We start from the raw sequence: 16,349 nt of genomic DNA, 5'->3' as shown, positions 1-16,349 counted from the left end.
TAGAATGATTCAGTTGAAAATTCTAAGAATCGTATTTCTAAATGATGTTATTGTTTGTTATTCCATCCTTAGCATGTAACGATTGGCGTAAGAGACGACAGAAAGCGTCTTAATGATACGATGCATGATTTGCATATAAAAGAGCAACTCAAATTTAACTTGTGGCGGAAAATTGCACACTTTTATTGTTAAAGTGGCCAACGGAAATTTATTTCTCATGAAAGTTACATATTTAATTCAGAACAATTATTAAAGAAATATAGGCAGTGGACGGAGCTTCCTGATTTACATATGACGTCATTTTGTAAACAATGTAACGCCTCGTGATCTTCAGCATGCTTAAGAAAATAAACTATTTAATCATATTACCTACATATCAAAACGTGTGCGAATATGGTAAAACATACTTACTCACAAACTTTAAATATATACCGTAAAGCCAGTTATTTTAGTAAGGATGATATTTTCGCCATTTCGCAGTACATTAACGTGACTACGAAAATGTAATTTTTGACATAATGAGACACAGGTGTATTATATTTAATTTTACATCCAGATGGAGAAAATCTAATTCATAAGAATATAATTCGTTCGTTCAAACAAAAAATCCGCAAAAATTTCACCCGTGAAAATTACTAGCTATACGTTATACCTCTACAATCAACCTGGTATGTCCGGAATGTGACCTATGTTAATGTTTGCTTCAAATGAAGTTGACACCGCGCATTTGTGGGAGTTGTCTTAGATTCGAGTGTCACTTATGGTTCCGTTGAGCCATCTACTTGGTTCAGTGAAATATTATAACGTGTCTGCATAATAAATCGTTACAGATGTTGTAGCAGGTCTTTGTATGGTCATTGTCACTCTTGAGTATCACTCATACACCACATATGTTGTAGCAGGTCTTTGTATGGTCATTTTCACTCTCGAGTATCACTCATACACTACATACGTTTTAGCAGGTCTTTGTATGGTCATTTTCACTCTCGAGTACCACTCATACACCACATATATTGTAGCAGGTCTTTGTATGGTTTTTTAAACTCTGGAGTATCACCCATACACCACATATGTTGTAACAAGTGTATGTTTGGTGTATCTTTACACACGAGTATCACACATACACGACATTTGTTTGATGATATGCACATGCTGTGTAACGAGTGTCATTCATACACCTGTAGCTTTGTTACACCAAATATTCCTGGTATTTCCTTGCAATCGAACGACACGAACAAGGTTCCTGTGCCTGATTTATTTGCTGTCACTGGGAGCGTCATCTGCCACCGATCATGTGGTTTTATGTTCCTACAAACAAACTTGTTCATGTTGAAAATATTCTACAGCAATGCAAACAGAGGAACATCTACAAAGAAGAGTAGTCGCAACACTTTATGATATCTCATATATTAATTCGGCATTTCCCTCTTAATCAAATTTCAAACTTAATCTCTCCTTTTTCTAAAAATAAACATTATCGAGTAATCATCAAAACATATATAATATGTATCAAATAGTTACATACGGCTGCGGTAGAGGTGGATATGTTCCGAACAGATTTCCTTCTATATAAACCACACAGAACGTCAACCACGTGTCATGGAAGGGATTCCGAAGGGTCAAATGCACATCTGTCGGCTCATTTAATTTACAGTGACTTTGTGTCTGAAATGCGGTTTAAACAGAAAAAATGTCATTACAGAAGTTCGTTTTCTATCGTATCGGAGGTGGTAAAAACAGACGATGATCAGGTAAGTGGTTAGAAGTGACGAATGTCAACAATGACTTCGCAAAGGAAGACATCCTAGAGGGATCTTGGACCCCACCATAATTTGATTTGTATTTGTTCTTTCAAAACTATCATTTTCACTTCTCTTCTCTTCTTCCCTCTTATTTGCTTTTAATTTTGTGAATCTGAGAACTTCCGTGAAAACATAGCAATAATGATTTCAATTGTAACATCAACAGTCATTTTTTTTTACTTTTCTGAAAGGGCACAACAAAGGAAAAACGGAAACCTACACATTGGAGAAAAATTCATCCAGTACATCTCAAGGGACAGCAATAACAAACTTGCAATGTCAAATAAAAATGACGATCATTCTACCGGTTTGTTCTTAAAAGGGCATATCTAGGGACCATGGTAAACATATACTAAAAATATATTAATTTTGAGATCGATTCATGCCCTTCTTCGGAAGAAATCGCTATTACCAACTTTCATTGTCACGATCCAAGATGGCAGCCTGTCAGCCATTTTGTCTTTCTGATCAGACCGAAAATCTGATTTTTTTTTTTTTTTTTTTTTAGGTTTTTAAGAAATAACGATAGTAAAATTTAAGAGTTATAATCCATGATGGCAAACTGTCAGCAATTTTCCTTTTTCGATAAATCCCAAAATCTAAAGAGTACAACAAAAGACCAAGGAGTCCTTGAATATAAAATTTGAGAAAGATTCAAACTCTGTAGAGATAGCGATAACAAACTACTACCGTCAAATTAAAGATGGCTGTCTGACGGTCATGACTTTTTCTTTCGCACAACTAAGGTCCATGGGAACCAACAAATAAAATTTCAGAAAGCTCTAAACGGATATACATCATGTTTTGCGCAATATGCACGGCATCTTATAAAGCCAACTGAGAGAATGGAATAGGAAAATAGCACTGGAGTAAAATATTTTACAAAAGGTGCTTGAATATATTGTCTGTTCCACGATCACTAAAATTGATGTACTATTTATTTATTCATTTAATTATATATTTATTTATCAATTTGTAAAAAGCATTTTACTGCTACTGATTTCATGAAATATATATATCAATACTGACCTGTATTCCGACGGTAGGGGGCGTTAAACTGTAGTCAAGACTGGCTACTACAATACCGCCTGTCTCTTTTACGTTCGCTGTTGCCTCGACTTCAAATATCAATAGAGGTTTCAGACTAAGGTCGTAGTCTGCCGGTGAAACCCTTAGCTGGTAACTTAATACTAGAATAAAATATATAATATCAATAGGAATATTCTGAGACAGCAAACATTGTATAATGGGTGTACATACATGCATATTTCAGTTTGTAAGGTAATCTCTAGCTGACTTTGAAACCCCAATCAACTGAAATTCTGAACATTGCCAAATATATAGCATTTAAGTTTTTTTTGTAAAAGTTTCAACTTTAGTTGTTATGTAGTTTTCAGTTGGTAAAGTCAAATGAAAATTAAACAATTTCAAAGTACACAACGCTTTTTCCTATTGTTTCATCATGATTTTATAACATTACATTTATTGAAAAAAACAAACTCTTAATAATTAATGGAGATGAATATTTTCAGTTTGGCAAATGCTACTTGTAGTAAAAACGAAGACATGTACTTTTCTTAACGAAATTATTTTTTTGAAAACTTTCTTGTCAAAAATTCCTCTCTGAATTTAAATTTCATTTTGACTATCTGACCTTCACCCACACTTTACACAGAATATTGAAGAGAACATACCACATTCCACCAAGTGACATCAAAGTCCTACAGTGAAATGCATCATGACCTCTTCATATTAGCAAGAGTTATACATATTAACCACTACGAATAAGCATACATTACCTTGTCTATATTTAAGGTGAAGGCCGCTGTAGACAACTTTCTTCAGGGGTGTGGTGTCCCCACCCGTGTACACATGGCTGGACACAGTGATTACTAGATTACCGATAGTCAGCTCTTCATTTTGTCTACTGATGTTGGTCAATTTGATTGTAAAATAGACATCGTAGCCTACCATCTCTGCGTGATCCGACAGGATCTCCATCACAATGTCCTGAAGACAGAAATTTAAACGCCATAATTTCAAAAGATCATAATAGTTCTATGTGAAATTATAAATGTCGAAAATGAAAATTGTATTCTAGTGCCAACGACTTACTTTTCATCAAAACAATAAATGGAAGCAAAATTTACCTGCATTCAAACCGTAAATGAAACGGTACAATATATTAATATTAATAAAACAATATCAATATTATATATCATGTCGGAAATTCAATGCTTAAGCAATGTATTGGGTGATGTTATAATGAATCATTATATCTGTGATGTGTTCGAGCACTCGGGCTTGCATTGTTGCCTCTGTTGATACATATGTTCATAATGTTGCCAATTTTTGACAGTAAGAATTGCGGACTGATGTTGGAAAAAAATAAATGTTATTGATCAGGACAATAGGTTGCATGTTTAGAAGACAGAGTCAACATAATGCATAAATTATTTCATGTGTTGTTCATGTCTTGTTGCGACACTCTTCCAAGACTTTCTGGGAAATTGAAGATGGCATCAAAGACCAGCTGAACCTACCACAACCTGACAACAGAACCTTTACATAAGCTCTGTTCTCAAGAGCCTTAACAAGTTAAAATAACACTACGACTCATTTGTCATTATTTGACAGTTTTGTTCCTTGGTGTGTTTTTAAGGCAAAGAGCTATGCTTCGCTTAAATGTTCATAACAATATGTCAGCGTATACGCTATTAAGTATCACCAGAGTATGGTTGGACGAAAACCGCCAAGACGGAATATTTGGACAGTTCTTCTGCACGATTCTACTTACGGTCAGGGATGTATCCTAAAGTAAGCGAAAGCAAGACAGACAGCATGAATATCTGTTTTGATTTTTTTTGTATAGCCGAGTTTTAGGTGATGTGACGATATGAAATATTGTCGCAAGTAAAAAGTAATTCGATTTCAATCTTTAATTACACAGCACATGAAGTAAGGGACATAACTCTGATACAATTCTAACATTATTTAGGTAAACTGATGAGTATATCTTAAATTCGAATGTGCTCTTATAATGTATCATATATACCTATTATGTCTACTTGAAAGAATAAATTCGTTCTGTATTTATCCTTACCACATTCCGTTCATTTCATTTTTCATTAAAAGTATGGTTACACAAACAATTTTATCGTCATTAAGTTTGTTTCTATAATGTAGCATGCAATATATGATAACATACTGTGTGTTTATAAACCAAAATATACTTTAAATAATACAGTCATGATGGGTGGAGCATTTCATGAACAAAGGTGACAAAAAGGGCAAGGTAGGTAAATTGATGGCTAATTGAAAGCATAATGACGAACATTATTAGAGTTATGTTCATAAGGAAGGTCTCTTTTCTTTTCTTGCATTTGTGTAGATTAATTCTAAATATAGATAATTTTACTAATTTTACATTTTACTGTTTTGTTGATGATATGTCGTACAAAGATGACTTCAATTATGTTGAAACTCTAACGAATGATTCTTATCAATATGGTGTCATTGGTGCCATAGCATATAGCGCTCTTGCCACATACCTGTCATGGCGCATACCTGTCTTGGCACATACTTGTCATGGCATATACCGCTCTTGGCACATACCTGTCATGGCACATACCTGTCTTGGCACACACCTGTCATGGCATATACCGCTCTTGGCACATACCTGTCATGGCACATACCTGTCTTGGCACATACCTGCCATGTTAAATACTTGTCATGGCACATACCCGTCTTGGCACACACCTGTCATGGCATATACCGCTCTTGGCACATACCTGTCATGGCACATACCTGTCTTGGCACATACCTGTCACGGCACATACCCGTCTTGGCACACACCTGTCATGGCACATACCTGTCTTGGCACATACCTGCCATGTTAAATACTTGTCATGGCACATACCTGTTTTGCAACCTCAGTGGTCTCCGACAGACGTTGTACTTTCATACTACGTAAAGCAGTCCTCATGACAATCTCCGACTCTTCACTGCCTGATTTGTTAAAAAATTAAATAACATTCTGCAAAGAGGCAAATATTGCATAGTAGCTACTTATAACGATGAAAGGGAAAATCACCCACCTGTTCCGACTGAATGAAAACGAACAAATAATTTGCAGATGTCGAGGAATTCTATTTTGCAAAATAATATAGAACTAGAAAAATTAATAATCTGTCCCAGGACTTGTGCGAAAAAAATATATCATTGTTCAGCGTCAATCGCGAAATACACAGCTAGGTTTTACGCTGGGAGAAACAGGTAAAAAAGAGTCATTCGCTACTTCAGAAGTAGTCTAGGCAGATCAGCGGCTTGAAAGTGGATTCAACTATCGGAATGCTGAGTTCAGACACGGGGCATAAGCTAGTTAGTTAGCAGTGATATAGAGGAGATATACAGTTATGTTTATGAAGAAATATGAGTCATTGTTGCCAGAATGCATGGAAAAACTAGACACAGCTGGATCTTTCCTGAAGAATTAGGCTGCAGAGGAATCACTGCATAGGATGTTCAGAGAATGTTCTCTGCTATAAGGGGGGAGTGAAGGGACGGTCAGAGAACAGTACAGAAAATATCTGCTTGGTAAAGATAAAGAGGGCATCCAGTAGTAGAAGGCCCCACATAGAACCCCATATTGGAAAGAACGGAATTAGGGGGTCGAAATACACAAGGATATCAAGGCACGACCTCACCTGATTTCAATAAGAAAAATCGCTAATAAATAAACATACAAGCGTCGTAGCATACTTTATTTCATATTCTTTGATCTTACGCTAAATCAAGACTTAAAGTTAATGGTTAAAAAGAAGTTATACAGCATTACCTGCCGGGTACTTGTATAGGTGTGTCAGGTCGTATCTTTTAGATGTCGTGTCCTCTCCAGTGTACGGACGTCCATCCGGGTATTTTGTGCTTATCTTTTTACCGGCACTAAAATGTTGAACTTGTAGTAAGTGAACGAAATTCTGTATCTTTACAAAGACAGCACAAAATGACATGTACTTTCGTCTGATGGTTTGTTTAGATTAAGGTAGAATTATATCATTTTCAGCGTTGAATTGGATGTTTGTTTACAAATCACAAGTTTAAAAACACGATGTCTTAGAAATTTCCGTGAATAATCAATTTTGAATTTCAAACTAAACATGAATAGTATTGAAAATGAAATAGTGATTCAGTTCAGACATATAAACATGGTGTTATTTGAATTAAGAAATAAATGTACATCAAATAACTACTAGAAACCTCTAATTCTACCATCCACTCCACTCTTAATTTCAAAAACTCGTGACCTAATCTTACAATGTCTGCAACCAATCAAATGACAAACAATGAACCTTTGATTTAGTCATGGCTTTTTCTAAGAATGCAGATTATGTCTTTCGAAGATGCCATAATATATCTTACATGTGTCCGATATTGTTTACGTACATGTACCTGATATTGTTACTATATTTACATACATATTTGAATTTTCTTTGATCTTCACCCAGTTTACTCCAGCACGTCTCTGCCAAATTGTCCTACCCGCATTAATTTCGGCGAATATGAAGGCCGTGTCGTAAGAAAGGTCACACAAGCCTTTCCTTACGGCTGTCACGGGAGATGGACCACACACGTATATGTCTGTATGTAATGAAAATCGATACAGACAATCAAATTACACTATGGAATCTTATTTTCGTTATAGCAATATATTAGGACAATCGCTTAGACTTAGATTGTATTTATCACAGTGCCAGGTCATCTGTTTTTTTTATGTATTTGTGTGCAGTTATAGAATCCTGCAAAAAAGGAGTACGTACTACCAGTCAAATTTGTATTCCGACAATGCTATACTTACGTCCCGAAGGTTCCTGTGGAGTGGGATCAAGTACCTGCCAACCACTCAAATTATCTGGCTTTTCCGGGAGGTCAGGCCTCTTCATCCATACTTCATTCCACACATGGAAATCCCTTCCATCAATTAATAGAAAAGTTTTGCTTACTTCGACAGAACAAATTCATTTTGTACAACTATATGCCAGAAAACAATGTGCATCGATCAATTCTATACAAATGTACTATTTTTCTCTATATCACAAAACACGAAATGTGAATTATACATTGTTATTCGTTTTATACATATGATACTACAAAATGTTTACTGATAAATGATACTGCAATATGATCGAATACATCAGTTGTGTTGCTGTTTACAGTCATTGTTTAGAAGAGAAAAATAATCAACATTCAAATGTTTCATGTTACGCAAACATTCTATGAAGCTGTATTTGATGATATTGTTGTTGGTTCGGTTGCAAGCATACCAGGTGCTACCCATAATTAATCCAAAGGAAATCGATGTTCCAACGTTACTCGTGCCCATACAGTAACCAAACCAAAAATCGGTGCTTTATACGACGTTTAGTGGTCATTTTGATTGTATATCTTGGGACATAGAATAAGTTCTCTTGCGTATACAAATGTATCTCTAAAACGTTTGCATAACTTCCAACAAACACATGAATTATCATCATATATGTAAATCGTTAGACTTGAAATACTTGAAAACTAATTTGGTAGATAACTCCTCTTGATTTTAGGAACTGACAATAAACAAACCAGTTCGCTTCTTGATCTGAGAAAAGTTTATATCTATCTATTGTAAGAAGTACAGCACCTAAATTTCCTCCTTATTATCAAGGAAGTTATTTCTCTCTTAAAGCAGAAAGTTACAAAACACTGTTTTCTAAAATCTTTGAATTACAAAGTTTGAGTTTCTAGGCAGTTCTTAGTTAGACGCCCCCATCCCTTCCCCGAGTATAAATGATAAGAGTAATCAGTATTTCGTGTTTGACAGGAGCAAAACGAGTGTAGCAACAAAATTTTCTTCATTTCAAAATAAGTTTCATTCGTGTAGATAGAAACGCTAAAACAATCACTATGCATTCCATAGTACCAATCGTCTACTAAAAATGACAGCGCCCCGTCTAGTGCCACACCCAAAATTCTTTTGACTGCAATCCTCCTTCGGAATTTGTTATTATTTGCTTTGTTTAGTTTTTATTATTGTATTCTCATTTTTTTTTTTTTTACTTAACATTGAATCTTTTCTTTTACAGTAGGCTTTTCTCACCACAGCGCATGCGTGTCGACCACCTTCTCAACGCCAGTATATGGGTCGATAGTGTATCCCTTGTCGATGGACAGATTCCGGTCTGGGTCGTGAGCAGAAACAAAGTTTGTGACACTCCGACACGGCAATCCAAGTGCTCTACAAACTAATTTGATGTCATTCTTATTTCAAATAAAGGTGTAATGAGACAATGTCTTTGTTTATGTAACGATCAGTATTCAAGACCACAGAGCACTTCAAAATGATTATGAAAATCGAGAAACCTGGTCAAGAAACGGGTATGTTGCATCCTCAGTACAAGAAAGAAATAACACGAACGTTTCTACATGCTGAACGAATACATCCTGGCAAAAGTCCCACCCAATCCATATATATGTAACCAATCTCTAAGATCTCAAATGTAAAGAGCACATGAACAACACCTGTAAAAGTGCCGGCTCTACACTTCTTACACTGAAATCTCAAACCCTGCTCAAAAGAATGCTAAAGAACAGCAGACATGTTTAGGGGATGTCAGATCAATAATAGAATATGGAGAAATTACATAGGACTCCTAAACAACCAAAGAGATAGCAAAATCAGAAAGTTTTCAAAAGACTACAAATCTAGAGAAGAAGGAAGCATGATGAAAATGTTACAAGTAACAAACCGTCCTTAACTCTAAACAAGAAGAGTACAGCAAAGTCTAAGATTTGTAGACACTAGCCATGTCACCTGAGCAATTACTTACTTTCCACAAACAAAAATGTAGAATCAAGGCAAAAACATAGAATTATGAAACATCCAATATTGTTACATCAGCAAATCAGAAGTAATTCCACCAGCCAAAACAGAACAGTACAGCAATTAACTGATACCATCTAGATGACGGTGTTGCCTCAAACGCCTCAGATAGAGCCATACAAACTCATATTATGGAAGAGAACAATCATGTTTGCATTCCAACCTTTGACCTCTTGAATTGTTCAATGTGTTTTCTGTAAAAGCCATATAATTTGTCTGCTGCATAAAAATTATGAGCAACAAGAGCAACAGTTCCGGCTATAGTAACTTCTAGATGTTTTTAGCTTCTTCCGTTTATGTATCATAACTAACCTGTTGTGTAGACACCAGAAAACACCCACGGCTGCCCGTACTTGACCGGTGTACCGTTTTGCTCACTATACATTCTCAGTATCCGGGGACTGCCTATCCACACCGTTGGCCTGATGCCATCAGCAAACGTCCCTCGGTATCTTCCTGTCATCACACCTGTTCCGTCCACATTATTTATCTGGTATTGAAAGGAAGTTGTCATGAAGTGTGTATTTCAACTGTGATCACTAAAAGTGTCGTTTAATATTACAATCAAATTTACATTCTAGAACAATTCATAATTTGGAACATCTTAACAGTTGTATGGACATGTACCAGTAGCGGGATAATAACGAGGCATGTGTAGAATGCAAATCTGAGGTACCAGCTGAGCTGGGAGTATCCAAAATTACAGGGTTATAACTGCGTAAACATACTTTTGGGGCTTGGTTAATTCTGGGTCGTGAGTGTCCTTGGAGACGTTTATAGTTAAAGTGGATTAATCTTTCTTACGAAATGATATAATGATTGATTTTCCACTAAAAAGAACAAAGAAAATACCGGACTCCTAATCTTAATTGAAACTCAAATTTAATGAAACTAGAGGAAAATTGACGGGAGAAAGATTTACATGGAGATTAATGAACTACACAAGTCGGAGACGGGTAACTAATCTTTTACCATAGGTTCTGTAATCTTCAACTTTGTGAGACCTCTAGACACAAGGTCGGGTTCGGAAAGGTGACCCGTTATATCAGCCTCTATACTCAACTCTGGACACCAAGTAGGGTTCGGATAGGTGACCTTTTACCCCACACCCTATACTCACCACCTTCGTAAGACCTCTGCACACCAGTATAGGGTCGGATAACTGACTTGTAACCTGAAAATTGAACGCCTTTCTCAACAGATGAAGGCTTATCTTCAGGATGTCCTCGTCAAACTGAAAAGATATGAATTGGATGATGTAACCCGAATTCTGTTCGGTGATGTTCAGTGATTAAATTTATTATTTTTATTTATTTCTTACGCACATGCATACACTGTCTATTGAAAACTTTAAGAATTAATCGACTAGTTTCACTGATGTATTCTGAACCAATACCATGTTATTTCTGAACTATAGGAGTTGCAACTGGTAGAAAGTCGAGTGCAGTGCTGAACCTGCAAGCATCCCTGAAATAATGATATCGATTTTAGAAGACAAAAATGCCGTCAGTGGTGTTCCTATCGGTATGTAATTAGAGGACAATCTAACGACGTCAGTGGGGACCAAAACCTGCAAAGATTGTCCAATTAACGTTATACTGATCCTGCTTGGATAGATGTTAAGCTCAGGAAAACTCCTTGGCAATGAAATTGCGTCCCGTCTCTATCATGCATCGTGCATACGAAAAGTAAAAAGTTTTATCACTCTATAAGTGTTTACTTATATAACTGTGACCATTTTTCATGAATAGACCAGTCACACTTTTGAGCAGATGTTCGTCGTTTAATCTAACTTGGTGGTGGGTTCAACAAAACACCTTCAGACATGCGCAATATATATAGCATCATTCATATAACATATAATGACGGCCCCGGTACGTATATAACATTTATCAACGTCACTCAGCTTACCTGTCCAAAGTTCCATGGTTTGGCTATGATCTTGTCTTCTCTTCCAATGAAAATAATACCACAGTCATTGAAGCCATACTCATCAATAGGTTCGGTGTGTCCTCTCACCCCATCTTCTGGGCAGATAACTCTGTCGATATACACCTGATCCGCTGCCATCGAAATCAAGTTTATTTTAACATGAATTGTACCAAATCGTTAACAGTATACTTTGCTATCTCTGATTTTACTTATAAACTTTACAAAGAGCACTTAATACTTTAAGTAGATATTTTACATAGGGACTACGATTTTGACTCTTAGCTCACATCCTGATTCGGTTAAATGTCAACGTTCTGTCACTGCTTAGGTACTTCCTTTCAGCAAAACTTAGAAAAAAAAGTAAAATACTGCCTAATCATACTTCTGTATTACAATCAATAAGATTGCTTATTGATGGTAAGGATACCGACCTTCTCCGTTTATATTGGATTGTTAAACTTCACATGAATCTAAAGTTCTAAAGTTAGAGAAAGTTTCTGTTGAAATACGAAATTGAACTTATTTAGTGCTTTATTTCGCAACAATTGCGAAACCAGTCAGTTACCCATCTTATAATAAACAATCTGCTTGGCCTAGATAGAAGGAATCTCACTGTTGGGGGAAACTGGAGAATACTAGGAAAATCCATGTGGTCGGGAAATGACCCCATGCTTTTCTTTTTGAAACTCTACCAAGCTTCATCTCAGGAACCTACCGGTCAACTACCGTGATCATAGGTATTTTGGTTGTTCACAATAATTTATACAGTAATTTAACAAATTTGATCCCTGTTATTCATTAAAGAATATGTTCTATATATTGATAAATTTAACAAATACATTATGAACATACGGGGATTCCAAGGGTTGAACAGGATGATGAAATCACTGGGGTATTCATATCTCAGCTCTCGCTTAGCAGGTACATAGGTTCCTAATGTTGTAGAAAATATACTTAGTATCCATTCTCCGACTGTACATGTAGGGGGCGTGGTCACTTCCAGTACCATCGATTTGTTGGAAGATCTGATGACGTACATTCGCCAGCCGTGTGTTTTTCGGTGTTTATCGTATTCGTCTTTGACATCCAGTAACACCCATGTACCGTCCCCGGGGGTCGGTCGATCACCTCCTGTTATAGATAATAGTCTTTATATCATATAATGTTTATCATGTTGAAGAGAATGGAACACATCTTTCTATCGTACTTTACTCGATGGATTTAACATTAACGATCAAAGTTACACCGTTTACATGAAAGCATGCATTGTCTGTGCATTATATGGTTCAAGGATGATGTCCGTCTTCAGTGTAAGTCGGCTGTAGTGTTTCATGTCGTGTTCTTCACAAAGGTCAAACCATGTAATGATATAGAATATTAAATTACGTGTATAATATCTTGGAAAACGTGCGGAAACTAGACTGGTTCCAATAAGTACATCTTATGAACATGAAAACCGCGATGACAAACGCGGCGTTTACAAATATTTACCTGTATACAGCCCACGTACGATAACCATCCCATGATATTGACTATGACATTATTATACCGATAAAACATGTCTAGTAGACAACAACGATTTTTGTACATTTAGATTAAAATGTTTTAGTATTACCATAAACTTTCATAAATTTGGTAAAAACTACTTTGCTCCTTTGAAACACTAAACGAACCATCACACCACTTAACATCACGACCAATTGCAACTATGCTTACCTGTGGAGAAACTCAGTTGTAAATCGTGCTTGCCTCTGTTGAATGTTTCATTAAGGTTCACACAAATCAGGAACGGTTGACCACGCCGTACAATTAAGTCCGGTTCCGATTCATTCGACTCCGTCTTTTTTAACACAAACTTGTCTGTATGATGTTCCTGTAGAGTTCTATCCAGGTACAGATCTATCCCTGTGACGTATAAATTGTCCTTGAGGTCTGTCTCGCGGGCATGATCCTCGAACGGACGTGGGTCTGCAACATATTATAAAAGTATTGTATAACATATACCGTTGTGTGTTTTGTGGACAGGAGGTAAAAAATATGACATATCAACAACACTGTTTTACAATGATTCAACCTATATCAACCTAAGATAGGTCTCATGAGCTTCCTAGACCAAACATCGAACCTCGTTTTCTCGAACTCGTATAACTCGATGTCCTGATTTAATTCGAATCATTTCGTCGCTCACTGCCTACAAAACATTCGAACTCGCTTAAATCGAATACTCGGTTATCTCGAAGTTTTTTCCATGGACCCGCCGAGTTTAAGATAACGAGGTTCGACTGAACGTAATATCGGAATCGTTCTAAACTCCCAGAGAATTACCTCCCTTGGTTTCGCTCTAACGATAACGGTATATATATCAAACAAGAAGTGTTTAATACACGAAGAGAAATATGGATATAATCAAAAAGTGATGATATTACAATTATTGGTAAACGTAAACTAAATGTTTGGCAGGTATACTTTTTATAAATAAGTAAGTACATTCATTTGAAAACATGAGTGTCTGAGTCTTTAAAGCTAGATGAAACTGCTGCATGATACAATTTACTTGACATTATCATATACTGTATCTATTTCTGAATTGTACAGTAATTTGAATCACTTTGTTCGCTTGGTTCTCCAGACAACTCTGGTGATTTCTTTCGTTGGTAATATTCTCATAGATATCTACATCTATAATCTGGTCACTATGTTCGTTAAGAATATCTAAAACCATTTTGATTTTTCATCTTCAAATATACATACGTCCCTTCCTCATGAGTCTCATATCTCTCTCCCAAGGGTATTCTGTGGTTCGTTTTGGACCGTATCGTAGGGCGTTCAATCGGACCTTCGGGGAAGTCCGTGGAGTGATGTCGGGCGGGGGCATATCCGGCCACCGAAACCCAAGGTCTTCCTTCCTAAATGGCCGGGTCTTTTTTCCCCTTAGGTCGTGTGAGTTCTGGGGATAATAAGAAATATTAGTACGTTAGATTTTCTCTACTGAACATTTGTCGGTTAAGATACTTTGTACAATTGAATGATTTGCTCTAATACTGGTTTGCCTCGGGGATTCACACAAATTCCTTTTGTTCACATCGGATGGAATTTTAAAAGACATACTGTACATATTACTTCATAATGTTCATTGTTAGATTGTTTTCTTTGTTTCTTTCTCAATCAAAATAACACAGCAGACTTTATTTCTTTATAGCTCTGACAAAAACGGTGTTCCGAATGTGTATTTCTGTTATTCCTGAAATCAAAACAGCATTAATACAATTTAACACAAGTGAACAGATTCCGTTTTCGAAAATACCTTGTCGATGAAAAATAGAACTGCAATATATTCAAAACATGCGAGCTATATGATGCTAATTTTTCATCCGTTCTCAAAACAAAAGTTCTGTTATGTTTTGTTTTCCATCATACTATCACAACAAAATTGTAAGGAAATATTAAGGTCTGGGCGCCCCGTGGATCCAATGTTAATTGATTTCAGCACACATTCTATGAGTTGGCGTCAATAAAGATTAAACGGAGTCATTTTAGCTTGGTATATTTTCCATGAACGAAATCGGTTAATCGTCTAATGACAATATGTATATTATCTATGTGGTATGTTTAGCAAAATACAACAATAGTTTAAACTTGGGTTCAATGTAGTACATATATGTAGGTGACGAGATGAGTAGGTCGCGAATTAATAACACTGTATGTTTACATTGGATGAAATGCGACAAGTGGAATCCATATCGTCATCGCTCGGAATAATGTGTTGGGATATCTACAATGCATAACACTGGAATGTGATCTGAAGAGTTTTCACTCTCATCTACGACATTGGATTCCCTGAACATACAGGACAGAACATATATTGCGGGTCTATACAATTACTTTGAACGTTTACGTATGCCATATTGTTTCCGGTAACGTGGACCATTATTTTTTACTTTAAAGCCCTCATTTATCAAGATCCTCTTTTTTTTAAATGTGATAGTCATTATTCATTCCGGTGCCTCCGCAAGGATTCGATCCCTGTACTCCTGACTGACTTGTCTAACTCTCAACCGATCGAGCAAGCCGAACGGTATATTGCGGCTAGTATTTTACCAGGGTTACATACTCCAACTCCAGGAAATAACTCGTCCTCGAGTTTCCAAGGGTTACAGCGATGCTGGTGTGGCATGGCTAAGTCAATAGTTATTTCCGAGTCCCTATATGGGCGACAATATATAACAGAGGTCATTATCTATTTCAATGTCTTCGCTAGGATTCGAACCCGTAACCTCTGGCGTACTAGTCTAACGCTCAACCGATCGTGCTAAAGAGAATTTTTTTCTTGCCAAGCGGTATATTTCGATTAGTATTTACCATGGTTACGTAGATACACAGATGTAAGAATTTCTAATGTGTCCATGGTTTCATTCAAACATCCAAATGTCTTTAGGGTGCCGACATGTATGTCAAAAAGACATATATATAGTTGCATTCTGATTCCTGAATCTCAATGCCAACAGTTTAAAGACTATCAATTGTAATTTCCTGAATGTTAAATTTGACTTACATGTATACAGGACACAGACTCTGTCTGAAATGTAACATCTGTGAAATATTGGCAATTTTTTTTAACTTTATGAATCAAAGTTGACTATTGAAAAGTTCACTACCAGTCAAGGTTAAATGTCGATATCACATTTTACATTTTTACTAAA

The 16,349-nt window shown here is 36.3% G+C and overlaps 1 protein-coding gene across 1 annotated transcript; it reads right to left on the bottom strand.

Annotated features, from left to right (window-relative positions):
* Positions 1–1,166: 1,166 nt before the first annotated feature.
* On the bottom strand, positions 1,167–14,524 carry LOC132561116 (protein-glutamine gamma-glutamyltransferase K-like). Its single transcript, XM_060225846.1, has 12 exons — positions 14,401–14,524; positions 13,366–13,617; positions 12,502–12,780; positions 11,629–11,780; positions 10,838–10,951; positions 10,030–10,207; positions 7,660–7,803; positions 5,722–5,810; positions 3,602–3,812; positions 2,832–2,992; positions 1,526–1,665; positions 1,167–1,308 (listed from the first exon to the last, which is right to left on the bottom strand). Exons 1-12 carry the CDS (start codon positions 14,522–14,524, stop codon positions 1,167–1,169), a joined length of 1,986 nt encoding a protein of 661 aa, XP_060081829.1.
* Between the last annotated feature and the right edge of the window lie 1,825 nt (positions 14,525–16,349).

Source organism: Ylistrum balloti, unplaced genomic scaffold (genome assembly GCF_031769215.1).
Source record: "Ylistrum balloti isolate Yb309-2 unplaced genomic scaffold, AGI_CSIRO_Ybal_v1 Utg371148, whole genome shotgun sequence".
NCBI lineage: Eukaryota > Metazoa > Mollusca > Bivalvia > Pectinida > Pectinidae > Ylistrum > Ylistrum balloti.
Note: the sequence above shows the minus strand (reverse complement) of the source record. Positions and strands in the feature narration are given on the sequence as shown.